Source organism: Aethalodelphis obliquidens, unplaced genomic scaffold (assembly GCF_003676395.1).
Source record: "Aethalodelphis obliquidens isolate GAN/ISIS:26980383/991018 unplaced genomic scaffold, ASM367639v1 scaffold47, whole genome shotgun sequence".
In the NCBI taxonomy this organism is placed as follows: Eukaryota; Metazoa; Chordata; class Mammalia; order Artiodactyla; family Delphinidae; genus Aethalodelphis; species Aethalodelphis obliquidens.
In genome coordinates, this window is record NW_020837991.1 from 6,762,215 (window position 1) to 6,775,197 (window position 12,983).

The 12,983-nt window shown below is 40.2% G+C and overlaps 1 protein-coding gene across 1 annotated transcript in view; it reads right to left on the bottom strand.

Annotated features, from left to right (window-relative positions):
* The window catches only part of CNTNAP5 (contactin associated protein family member 5), an 880,239-nt gene that overhangs the window by 265,040 nt on the left and 602,216 nt on the right, over positions 1-12,983 (bottom strand). Inside the window, exon 12 of the mRNA XM_027082570.1 lies at positions 8,596-8,715. Within this exon, the coding sequence (XP_026938371.1) occupies positions 8,596-8,715 (120 nt within the window). The remainder of the gene's footprint in view (positions 1-8,595; positions 8,716-12,983) is intronic.

Consider the following 12,983-nt stretch of genomic DNA (forward strand, 5'->3'; position numbering starts at 1 on the left):
TGTGTGTGTGTGTGTGTGTGTGTGTGTGTGTGTGTGTGTGTGTGTGTTAGCAGTGGAGTGTTCGGGGGGTAGAAATCAGCCAACAGGAGATACCAAGACAAAACTTAATTACAAATGCACATGGGACCAACAATTGAATTCTACTTCTCTTTGGTGTAAAATAAAGCTGCAGAAAATTAACAATGCACTAAGAAGTTCAGGGAGAAATAAATGTGCCATAAGTAAGTGGTCTCATCCTATGTCATGGGTAACTCTTGTTTCCTGTACACTCGCATACCCTTGTGCAGGCCATACATAAAACTGTAAACTCAGTGATGTTGCTCTAACTTTGGGAAGCAAGGCCAACAACTGTTAGACCAAACTGAATGGACACATTCCTTTCTTTCTGTCAGTGACTTGGATGATAATCTATTACCTGCAATCCCACTGCATACTTATGTACAGGAATATTGGAGAGACTTTAATTGCAGCTTCTCTGCCTACTCCATTATGCATGCTTTGATGAGTTTTAATGAAGCCAGAGCCTGCTGCCAAAGGAGTGAGAAACAGAGCCTCATAATAGCAAGAATGTTAAGATATGGAAACTTGCAAGGTGGTTTGCAAATGCATTAGGAGCTCTTTGAGAAGGAAAACAAGTTTTGCTTTCAAGATTTGGCTAAACCTTCCTTGCAAACTTCTTGCAATGCCTGATGATAGCTGTACAGGTCTAGATACACGAAACGGCATTGTATCCATCAAGATGGGAAATAACTGTGTTTTTGTTAGAGGTTCTAGACAATTTTGTATCTCAATATGCAATTGTACTGCACAGAGGAAGAACAGTGTGTGGCTGGGAAACATCTTTTAACATGTTGACAAGGTGTCCTGTTAACATTCAAAATGGCAAAATGTAAACAGTTGAATGAGTTGAAACGTCAAGTTCTAGGGAAAATCTTCTCAGAGTGCCTCACCCTTCTAATTCTGCTTTATTGATACGGGAGGCTTCCCCTCAGAAATGCTCCCTCCAGGCTCCTAGAAATCCCTCCAGTCTCTGAAATCTCATGGCAATGCAGAAGGAATAAAGACAATATTTCTGGCAAGAGGAAATAGCTATCTTTTGCAACTCGGATGGCCTTATAGATGTTATCTATACCACTAGAACAGCAGTGAGAGTGAAAGAGGTCATGGTTAATATTACATCATGATATTTGGCTACTCTGTTTCCTGATCATCTACATTTGGGGGCTAGGAACTTTGCAGGTATATTCTATTTCTCAGATTAATCTCGAAATGAAGACATTTTTATTCTCCATCTTCCTGATAAGGAAACCAAGATCCAGAAATGTTAAATGACTTGTCCAAGGTCACATGGCTAGAATGTGCCAGCACTAAAATAGGAACTCCAATGTGACTCCAAAACGTGTTCCTCCCACTACTCATTCTTACGTTTGGAGAAAAGAAAGGGTTTGTGGAGGCTGCATAGCAGTGAGAGGTCTTGGGGGCAATGAGTAGCAGGACACTTTTCACTCTTGGACTTGCAGAAGAGGTTGCAAATAGTAGGAATGACTCAAGCCCAGTTAAGAGTAGACATTAAGGCAATATCCATGGTTCCAAACTGTCATTGATGTAATGGGTCAGGGACTTAGTCTAAGATAAATTATGGGAAGTGGAAAGAAAAAATAGAGAAAGGCAGAAATTAATCTTCAGTTTGGCTATGATTTCTCAGCAGTCCATTTACACTGGACTCCTTAGAGTATGTGTAAAAGTAGATCCAGGAATTCCTGACACTCTGTCTCTCATTTTCCATCCAGGACCTCACAGTCCCATGGAACACAGAAGTAAACATCAGTGGTTATAATGCAGTGTGATCAGTGTCATGGTAGAAGTATTCAGAAAATGAGAGGAGAGCACACCCAACCTGTAGGTACCAAGTGCATGAGTCAAGGTTCTCCAGAGAAACATAACCAACAGGATATAAAAACCATACATATTTTTTTTCCAGTGCATAATTGGTTCACAAGACTGTAGAGGCTTGGTAAGTCCAAAATCTGCAGGGTAGACCAGGAGGCTGGAGACCTAGCAAACAGCTGCAGTTCAATCCCAAAGACAGAAGACAGTCTGCTGGCTGACTTTCTTCTTGCTTGGGGGAGGTCAGTTTTTGTTCTGTTAAGACCTTCAACTGATTGAACGAGGCCCACCTACATTTTGGAGGGTATTCTGCTTTATTCAAAGTCCACTGATTTAAGTGTTCATCTCATCTAAATAAAACCCTTCACAGAAGCATTAATGATAATGTCTGACCAAATATCTGGACATCATGACTCAGCCAAGTTGAGGATATACTTACCACATTCTCATGTATCATCAACACCCACTTCCTGTACAGGTACCTCAGATGTTCGCTAATTCCAGCTCCTTCCTGCACCCTGCTCTTTCTCCACTTCTGTCTTTCCCTTTGCATTGATCCCCGTGACCAGCACTTCCTCACTTCCAGATGGCATCTAACCTATCCTGTGAGTCTACTTTACATTCATTTTCATCCAGCAATACAATTCTGAGTCCTACTAGATTCCTTGTTGTCTCAAATGCATCCCTCCTTACTTGCCCAACTAGACCGGTATAGCCAAGGATGATCACAATCTTTACGTCATTGGCTGAAACTGTCCACATTCAGGTTAAGGGGACTTTTACCACCAGGTAGTGGCATGGAACCCAGATGCCCTTTGAACAAAACATTACATTCTGGCATATGTCATAGTTTCCCTTAGTTGTCCACTTGCCCCTTAATTATTTTTATTTATTTATTTTTTTCGATATGCGGGCCTCTCACTGTTGTGGCCTCTCCTGTTGCGGAGCACAGGCTCTGGATGCACAGGCTCAGCGGCCATGGCTCACAGGCCTAGCCGCTCCGCGGCATGTGGGATCTTCCTGGACTGGGGCACAAACCCGCGTCCCCTGCATCGGCAGGTGGACTCTCAACCACTGTGCCACCAGGGAAGTCCTCCCCTTAATTATTCATCACTTGAGTGGCTTATCAACTTTTAGAGTAAGCTAGCTCTCAAAGTCTCTCCTTCATGTATGTTTTTTGCATTCATCTTAACCTCGCTTCGACTGAACCTGCAAACGGCAGTCCTTTCTGCTTCAGGTGGGAATCTAATGGACAAATCCATGCTTCATATATTTGCATGGCTTGTGGATTTCACTCACCACGCCCACCTCACCACCATCCTTGATCCTTGATGAATTCAAATCATGTTTTCCCCTAGGCTTCTTTGGACAGTTCTTTATAGACAATATATTTTCCATTTGCCCCACTAGATGTACTTTCCATCCTTCTACAGCCTTCTCTGTGCCCAGGAAGGCTGACTAAAGGCATTACACCAATAGGTGCCCTTGCCTTCTGAATTCTAGTGGAATTTGCTCGATGGAAACCTAGGAAGGAGACTGGAAGGGGTGAGGAGAGACTGAGGTTACTCCCCAAGCTCCTTGATGGCTGTTCCCAAACACATCACAGCTGCCTCAAGGCACGGCTTCTTCACATCCTGCCCTCCTTCTTGCTCTGGCGAAATGCCCTCCCCTCACCTCCATGGGCCTGATGGTGGGAACATCTCCTTTGTTACTAGCTCTATAGTACAGTATATTCCCATAATTTCTTCTTGTACATTCATCCCTTTGTAAACAGTCCCTAATGTAAGCCAGATCCGGTCCTCCAGAGAGGGGAACAGTGCTAAAGACCGTGTATAACCTGAGGATGGTGGCTTGTTGTTGGTACTCAGAAAGTTGCTCATCTTTCCTTCAGGGTCAGCTAAATAGTCTGGCATGCTCAAGAATGATCTGATAAAAACTGGAGTTTGGGATTAACGTATACACACTACTATATATAAAATAGAGAACCAGCGAGGTCCTACTGTATAGCACAGGGAACTCTACTCATTCTGTAATAACCTGTATGGGAAAAGAATCTGAAAAATAATGGATATATGTATATTTATCACTTTGTTGTACACCTGAAATTAACACAACACTTTAAATCAATTGCATTCCAATATAAAGTAAAAATTAAATTAAATTGAAAAAAAAATCTTCTTTTCCCTGGAATTAAGATAGCCGATTTCCTTGCTGGGAAACTATAGTTCAGATTATGGATCTTCAGAAACTTCTGCTTGTCCCTAATCAAGTCACTGTGATCCTTTTATTTTCTAGTCATTCAGGTACATGCATTTTTCAGTGTTCTAAACTAGCAACTCATCCTGGTGAGTTGGGTGGTCCCCACAAACGTGCAGGATCAAGGGACCCTGGAACCTTGTTCCTGACATTCATTTGCTCTTCCTGGAAATGCCTTCCTTTGTGTCTTCTTCTGGCCAGTTCCTACCCTCCATCCAGCTCTTAGCAACATTTCCTGCCTGCCTGATAGCTCTTCCACGAGTGGCTGGTTTAGGTGCCCCTCTTGTGGGCTCTCAACACACACTACACATGCGCTATCCTTGTCAAGATAATTTAATTGTTGCTGTGTCTTTTCCATGATTAGCCTGTGGAGGAGACTGAAATAATACTGTTATGTGTTGAACTGTGTCCCCCAAAATGATCGCTTAAAGACCTAACACTCTGTACCTGTGAATGTGCAAGGCCTTAATGGGAAATAGATTCTTCACACATGTAATCAAATTAAGATAATGTCATACTCCATTAGGTTGGGCCCTAAGCCGACAGGACTGGTGTCCTTATAAGAAAAGAGGAAACAGACACACAGACATGTGAGGGGAAAATGTCACTATGATGTAATCACACAGAAGCAGGGAGACAGTCCCAGGGATGCAGAGATCAAGGGGCTGCTTCTAGGAGCCCAGAAGCACCCACGGGTCAAGCAAACTGCCGGACACTAGGGAAAGGCCAGGAAGGAGACTCCCCTACAGGTTTCAGAGGGGTTGTGGCCCCGCTGGCACCTTGATTTTGGTCTTCTACCCTCGAGAACTGTGAGACAATATACTCCTGGGGTTTTGGAAGCCACTCAATTTGCGGAACGTTGCTAGACCAGCCCAAAGAGACTAAGACAGACACAACTGTGTACCCTTTGCAGTTTGTGCAGTGCCTGAAATGTGCAAATTTACACTGAGCTGAAATGAACTGTACATCATTTAGAGATAGGTTAAAAGTAGGCCAAGTGTGTATTCCTGAAGAAACTTAACTCTATCTTTCTCATCCTTCTCTCCTACCCCCTAGTGTCAGAATGCAGCCCAGGTTATGGCACCCTGTCGAAACCTGTAGAAGCCTAGATTCAGTCCACTTTACCGATAAGCCTAATCACCTATAATTTGTCCTACTGTCCCCATGCAGAGATCACACTGCCTTACACCAAAGAGGGCAGCTGCTCGCTGAGCACTTGTGGCCCTCATCTCCCCAGGATCACCCCGTGGCAGGTAAGATGCACAGACTTAAATCTCCCGGGAGGGGCAAGGTGCCACCTCACCTATAGAAATGAGGAACTACCCCCAGGGTACACTGTAAAGAGAGATGCGAGGCAGCTGGGATTCAGATTTACAGTTTTCCACAACTAAAACCGGCCCTTTACCCTGATGACATCCATTTGCAAGTATCTGCAGACTTAGGGGAAACTTCTCCTTTTCTTTGGAACCTCAAATGATCTCGCAGGGAGTTCTAAATGAGGGAGGCCTGAGGGCCCACTTAGCTCCAGATCCTTATTTTTGAGATGCACAGCCAGGCTGGGAGCACCCAGCCGACTGGCACAAAGAGCAATAAGAGAGAGAGCCCAGGTTCCCTGCGTCCCAACTTGGTTTACACTCTCTGTGTTATGACCCAGGAATACCTCTGTAAAGTGCAGAGACCAGTGGCTTTGTGCTCTTAGAAACCGGAGTTAAACACACAGCAAGTCTTCTCTGGCCATTTCCTCCCTCCTTCTGTTCCCCCTTCTCCTCCCTCCCTCCTCCTCTCCCTCCCCCTTCCTCTCTTCCCTGGACCACTTTGTCACACTTTTCCTAGTGTCGTAAGTCACTCAATTTAAGAACAGTTAATACTGACAAATAAAAAATTATGTATTTCATTATCATTATATTTAGGCATTAAAAATGTTTGTCAGTTAAATATGGATGTAATTCGCCTACACAGAAGTTGGCTTTTACTTGTACAGGTATTTTAAGAAAACAAAAACAAAACCAAACACCTATATAGTTTGCAATTGCATGTGACCAGAAAAGCATATTTCAAAGAAATCCCCAATCGTGCACAATGCACCCTATCAATTTTGGGACATAACTCAGAGGTCCTGATGCCTTCAGCATCACATCAGCAAAACGACAACATTTAATATACATAAACATTCATCTTTAGCCATTCCTGGACAAAATATCAAACATAAATCCCGAGAGAAGTCTTTCCAAAGAGAGGCAGAGCATTTCATGTAAGTGACATCTATGAATCAGTGTCATTCTACTTACATTATTTTGGAGAGTTAAATTTGTCAAGCTATACTTAATGTATGTATTTTAATTTCAAACTATATATTTTAATGAAAATAGGATGTCTATGCTTGTGTCTTAAATGCATGGTGTAAAAATATACATTTAAGAACCTATACATTCATAGAAAAACACACATATGCATTCATAGCAAAAAGTCCCAAGGAAATTCTAACAATCAAATATCAATAGCAATCCCTGGATTGCGGTTTGTAGGTGACTTTAACATTTCTTCAGACATTTCTTCTTTTCCTTAAAGTTTCCATAATTAGCATTGATTATTTTTATAACAAAAATAAAAGCATGGCTTCAAGCAAAACATAAGCAATACAAAGTATCCAATTAATGTTTTAGTGATATAGATTATTGCTGCACCAGAAGGTCTTGTTTGCTTCCTGAGTCTTGACTATTAGTCCCAGGATTTATTATCTCAAGCAAGTCATGAAATTCTCATGTGCTCTTTCCTTCTATGTAAGATAGAGTTAAAAATATCCGCCTCATATTTTTGTTGCCAAGAATTAAAGAGATGATATTTGTAAACTCTCAGTTCAGTTCCCAAAGATGGTAGGAGCTGAGTCATTGATGCCATTACCACAAATCCTCTTATTATTTGTCACACCCATCACTCAGCAGGCACTGATCTCCTTTGCCTTGTTCTGCAAGCAAAACACTTCCTCCTTCTTTTGTAAATTGTGGACTGGGGACAAACTGCATCAGAATCATTTAGAAAGCTCAATAGAAGTACATTTACTGAATTAGAATTTCTGGGTCTGCAAAGTCTATTTTTAGCATGATTCCCCAGAGAGCCATATGTTAATTAATTTTGAAAATAACCAAGATCCACGGAGAAGCCTACTTCTTGACCAGGTTGTTGAACATTATAGGCTGGCACAACCGTGAAAAGAAAACAGTAACGCGATTTCTAATTATGTTATAGGGCTATTGAGAAGCAGCTAGCATACATCTTGAAGAGATGAAGTATGATGGAAATGAAATGAAATGGCATCCAATTCCATGTAACTACCATTTTCTGCAGAAAACCTGTAGCTTTTTGTATTCAGATGGGCAAATTACTGCTAAATGTCCTCAATCACCATTTTGGCAATGGCTTGCTTGCATTTCTACCTGTGATACTGCATGCTATTTTCCCTGATTTTACTGCCTCATGAATGACAATGACTATGCCTTATTTCTCTGCATATCCTGTGTGGCCAGGACAGTGTCTGACTACAGACAGACCTCCACAGATGTGGTCACCCTGTTGCAGTGAAGTCTGGGGCCTGAGGACTCAAAGAGCCTTAATACGTTCCTACTTTTCTTCTTCATTACATGATTCTGCTGGTGTCTCCGAAGGCCAGTGCTCAAAACAAACAAAAAATGTGTATGTGCCAACTGACATTCTAAACAGAGGGAGTGCTTGCATTGCTATATTTTTAAATAAATATTACATCAGGTTTGGGGTGTGGAATTATTTTTTTAAGAATAAATTAGTGATCACATGCTGCTTCTAAACCCATGTAATAATTGGCTCTTAATACGTCCGTAGGCACTTTAGAAAAAAGTGGCAAGATATTATGAGATTGCCAGGGAAAATAGAAATAGCTCAGTGTTTTGGTTAGGCATCTGCGGGATAACTACCCTGGCTAGTTACAGCAATACAGATGATTTTGTTTCATCCTCACAACTCTAAGAGGCAGGAACTACTATTTCCATTTCACTGATGCAGAATTGAAGCTCACAGTGACCCTCGGAGTCACACGGTCCTCAGAGCCAGACCTGAATCAAGCTTTCCCACTTCCTGAATCAGGGCTTTCTATTGATTTTAACTTTTGTTTTTTTGTCTGTTGGGTTATTTTCCTTCTCTTTCTGTTTTTGCATTTTAAGAGAGACATGACCTTGTTCAGCCCTGCAGAAAATGCTTGATATTTAATTCTTGGTTCAGTGGAACCTTGTCAAGACCATTAACAGGTTTTCTTCTCTCATGAAAATAACCTAGCTGCTAAATCCTATTATTTACCTAAATACCATTTCCCCCCTGAAGCTGGTCCTTTAAATTTTTATTTATACAAGTGTCCCCTTGCAGTGGATTTCCCTTTGCATCACGTAGTGACATGAAGCGTGAGTAGGAATTCTGCACCCTTACCTGTGATGTTGCAGTACACTTGGAAAGGTCCCAGGGTCCCACTGCCATCTGAGTCGATGTAGAAGAAACCAGCTGTGTTTCCGTGGTGCCTGTACACCTCGCAGGATTTCTCATAGAGGGCTGGAAAGACACAAAGGCAGCAGAGAAGAAACTTGGCTTGGCTCTGCATATCCCTTTGGAGGATCAGTAACTCCTACTTATTATATTTACTTTCAATTGTGATTTCTTTCCTTTCTCCTATAACCTCAACTTTCTCCCCAAGCCTTAACAAACTAGTGCCCCAATGTTTGATGGGCTTGCATCCTCCATTCATCCTAATGTTCATTCTTCTAAACAACTCCGAGTTTACATCCTCCAAAATGTCTCCCCTTCCCTCTTAAACAGCCCTTCCCTATGCTGATGTGTCTGTCCTTCCCCTACACTTGCACAGCTGTGAAGCTAGGGCATCATACACTGTTCTGTCTCCTGCAATAGTTACAGAATCTTTAAGAGTGGTGGCAGTGTGTAGTTTGAGGCTGTGTTCCAGCATCTAGCAGAATGCCACACTCACAGTGGGAGATCAAAAGTTAAAAATGTACAAATAATAAATGCTGGAGAGGGAGTGGAGAAAAAGGAACCCTCTTATTAAACTGTTGGTGGGAATGTAAATTGGCGCAGTCACTAAGATGAACAGTATGGAGGTGCCTTAAAAAACTAAAAATAGAGCTACCATATGATCCAGCAATCCCACTCCTGGGCATATATCTGGAGAAAACTCTAATTCAAAAAGATACATGCACCCCAATGTTCATTGCAGTGCTGTTTACAATAGCCAGGTCATGGAAGCAACATAAATGTCCATCAACAGAGGAATGGATAAAGAAAATGTTATATATATATATATATATATATATATAATGGAATATTACTCAGCCATTAAAAAGAATGAAATAATGCCATTTGCAGCACCATGGATGGACCTAGAGATTATCATACTAGGCAAAGTAAGTCAGATAGAGAAAGACAAATATCATATGATATCACTTATATATGGAACCTAAAAAAATGCACAAATGAACTTATTTGCAAAACAGAAACAGACTCACAGACAGAGAAAACAAATTTATGTTTACCAAAGAGGAAAGGGTGAGGTGGAGAGATGAATTAGGAGTTTGGGATTAATATGTACACACTCCTAAATACAAAATAGATAACCAACAAGGACCTACTGGAGAGCACAGGGAACTATACTCAATATTTTGTAATAATCTATAAGGGAAAAAATCTGAAAAATAATATATATATATATATATATATACATATATCTGAATCCCTTTTTTGTACACTTGAAACTAACACAACATTGTACATTAACTATACCTCAATAACAAAATGTTTGATTAGTGAATGTAAAACTGAATATACAGTCATGACTTTTCATTTATAAAGTAAAATGACACGGTCTTCTTTCTATATACCCAGAACTCAGCACAATAACTTATAGTAGGTGCCCAATCAAGTTTAGTCCATTTTGACTTAACAAGCATTTACTGAGTTCCTCATATGTGTCAACAGTGTGGTGGCCACCTAACAACAGACCAAGGATGTGGCAATGAGTCTGTGCCTTAGAAAGCTCGTAGCCTGGTTACAGCCGTAAAGATCTTTATGTGCTCAGAGAGAGGCAGACACAGCTGTCCTGAGATGGGATACTTTGAACAGTCTGAAGGTAAAAGAAATTTATAAATCTCATTACACCCACATGCATGAATTTGGTAGGGTGGAAAGGAGGATCTGCTGCTTCACACATGAGAAAGTAGAATGTTGTCTGATGCTTGAGACAAAATAATGTAGCTCAGAGCAGCAGGTACGTGTCCAATATTATGTCATCCTCCTGTGTTGAAAACACTTCAGCGGCTCCTAACAGTTTTAAAGATAGAGCACTAACTCCTCACCTTAACTACCATGCCCCTGTGACTAATGTCCCAGCCCAGGAACACGAAGCTGTAGTTTGACATGATCAAGTGTGAGGGGTGCTTCAAATAATTCATTACAAATAAAGTTCTAAAGCTTGAGAGGCTTTGACTTTGTATAAATTAGAGTGAATTCAAGGTGATCCTTGTACTCATGTAATTCTCCCTTGCAGTCATACACTGTTTCTGAAGCTGTGGGTCCATGGGAGTGTCAGTTTGCACCCTGCATATTGAGCATAACATATAGCTTAAACCTGGCCTAAACCTGATAACACACCAAGGTGTGTGTCACAATCTGATAACACACCTGGCAACCTCTAGGATAACTCATCAGCACCTCTTGGCATTCACGCCCTCCCCTTGAGTGTGGTCTAGACTTACTGACATGCTTCTGACAGAAGATGATGTCATTGTCAAGACCAGGTTGTAAAAAGACACATGGCTTCCAACTCGGGTTCTTCTGGAGCACCTGCTTTCAGAGAAACCGACTGCTAGGTCCTGAGGTAACCCTTTGAAGAGGTCCACAGCATGAGCCTGGAAGCTTCTCTCCAGAGTTTTAACTGAAGTGACAGTAGCCCTGGCTGACACCTTGAAGGCAGCCCCAAAGGACTGGGCCAGAACTACCCAGCCAAGTTGCTCAAGGACCCACAGAAACTATGAAGTAATAATGTCTGTTGTTTCCAGAGGATAACTTTTGCTGTAATTCATCATGCAGCAGTAAAGAGCTAATATACTCTCAAAGCATTAATTCTCTCATGCAGTTATAGGCATAAAAAAAGAGTCTATCTAATACAACTGAAGTAAGGATTCAGAGATAATCCACGTTCAACACTTAGCATAGAACTTGGCACGTAGGAAGTGCTTGATAAATATAAACTATTATTATCATTAATGTTAAATTGTTTCATGCTATGTCACCTCTTATTTTTTGTCAATGTTTTGCTTACTTAATTTTTTTTCATGAATCACAAGACTTGTTAAGAAAAACCAATAGGCCTTACCTCCCTTCTGTGCAGAGATGATGACATTTATTTCTTAGCTTATTCTTTTGGTATTGACTATTGTATCTCTCAATTGTATGTCTATACTGCTACTTCTTGATTTTCCATATTTATAGGTCATCTACTCACTTACCAATAAGAAAGATGAGAATTTAGCTTTTTTCATCACCTCTCCCCACATACAAAGAACTTTCAGTTTCTACATACTGCCAATATAATAGGATCACAATGTTAGTTAGATCAATCATTACTGTTTATGCTAATACAACAGAAAGCATGCTATTCACGAATGTGGTTGTTTCCTTTCCTGAACACAATTTCATTTTTCTAGAAATTAATAACTGTCTTACTCTTCTTCTCCTTTGCCTTATTTTCTAGGTATGTATCACAAATTTAACTACAAATTCACTAACAACTCTCTAAAATGCCTTCCAAAATATTCAGGTGAAAACTAATTTAAATGGATACCTATGAAGAGAGAAAGAATGGGAGAAAGGGGACAGGGACAGAAACTAGGCCTCTCTGAATATGCCATATTTTTAACTTTGAATCAATATAAATATTTTTAAAAACAAAATTAAATATACTAGAAGAAAAGGTACAATTCATAAATATGGAAAGGAAACTAAATGAATTTAACTACAAATTATTTCAAGTGATATTTAAATTCAGTATTTTCTTCTTAACTTTTTATCACAAAAAATCCAAATACATGCAAACAGCACAGAGAGTAATAAAATAAACCTGATATCACAACTAGCTTCAACAATAACCACTATTTGGTAATCTTGTTTCATCTCTAGTACCTGCGTTATCAGTTATGCATTGCCACGTTACAGAACTGACTTAAGACAACAATCATTTCATGATTCTGCCCTCAGCAGAATGAAATAAAGACCAATGAAATAAAGAATTAGAAAATAATTACGAAGGATTGCTAAATCATTAGATGAAAAGTTGAGGGGGTCCCTTTTTAGTGGATGGATTAAATTAACAATACCCAAACTCACCGATCAATCTCAACACACCCAAAAGTGATTATCAAGATGCCTGCAACATGAGGTAATAAGAAATACACAGCACCACCTAAGATACATTCTTGCCAAAAATTTGAAGTTGAATCTAATCAAGCCCTGAGATTTAAACACTAACTCACAGTAAGAGGTAAAGAAACACACTCAACATTATAAAAACACAATCAGTTAAATTCAGATTCTGGGAACATCTGACTCAGTCTCTTCAACAAATAAATGGCAAAAAGGGGGGATAGAAATGCAGGAAATATATCAGTCAAACACTGTGTATGGACCTTGTCAAGATCCTGATTCCAACAAAGCAAAGACAAAATTAAGAGAACCAGAAAAATTAAAATCAGATTTGGTATCTTTAAATATTTTTAAAATTTTGCCTGGCTATGATAATGGTAGTGTGGTTATGT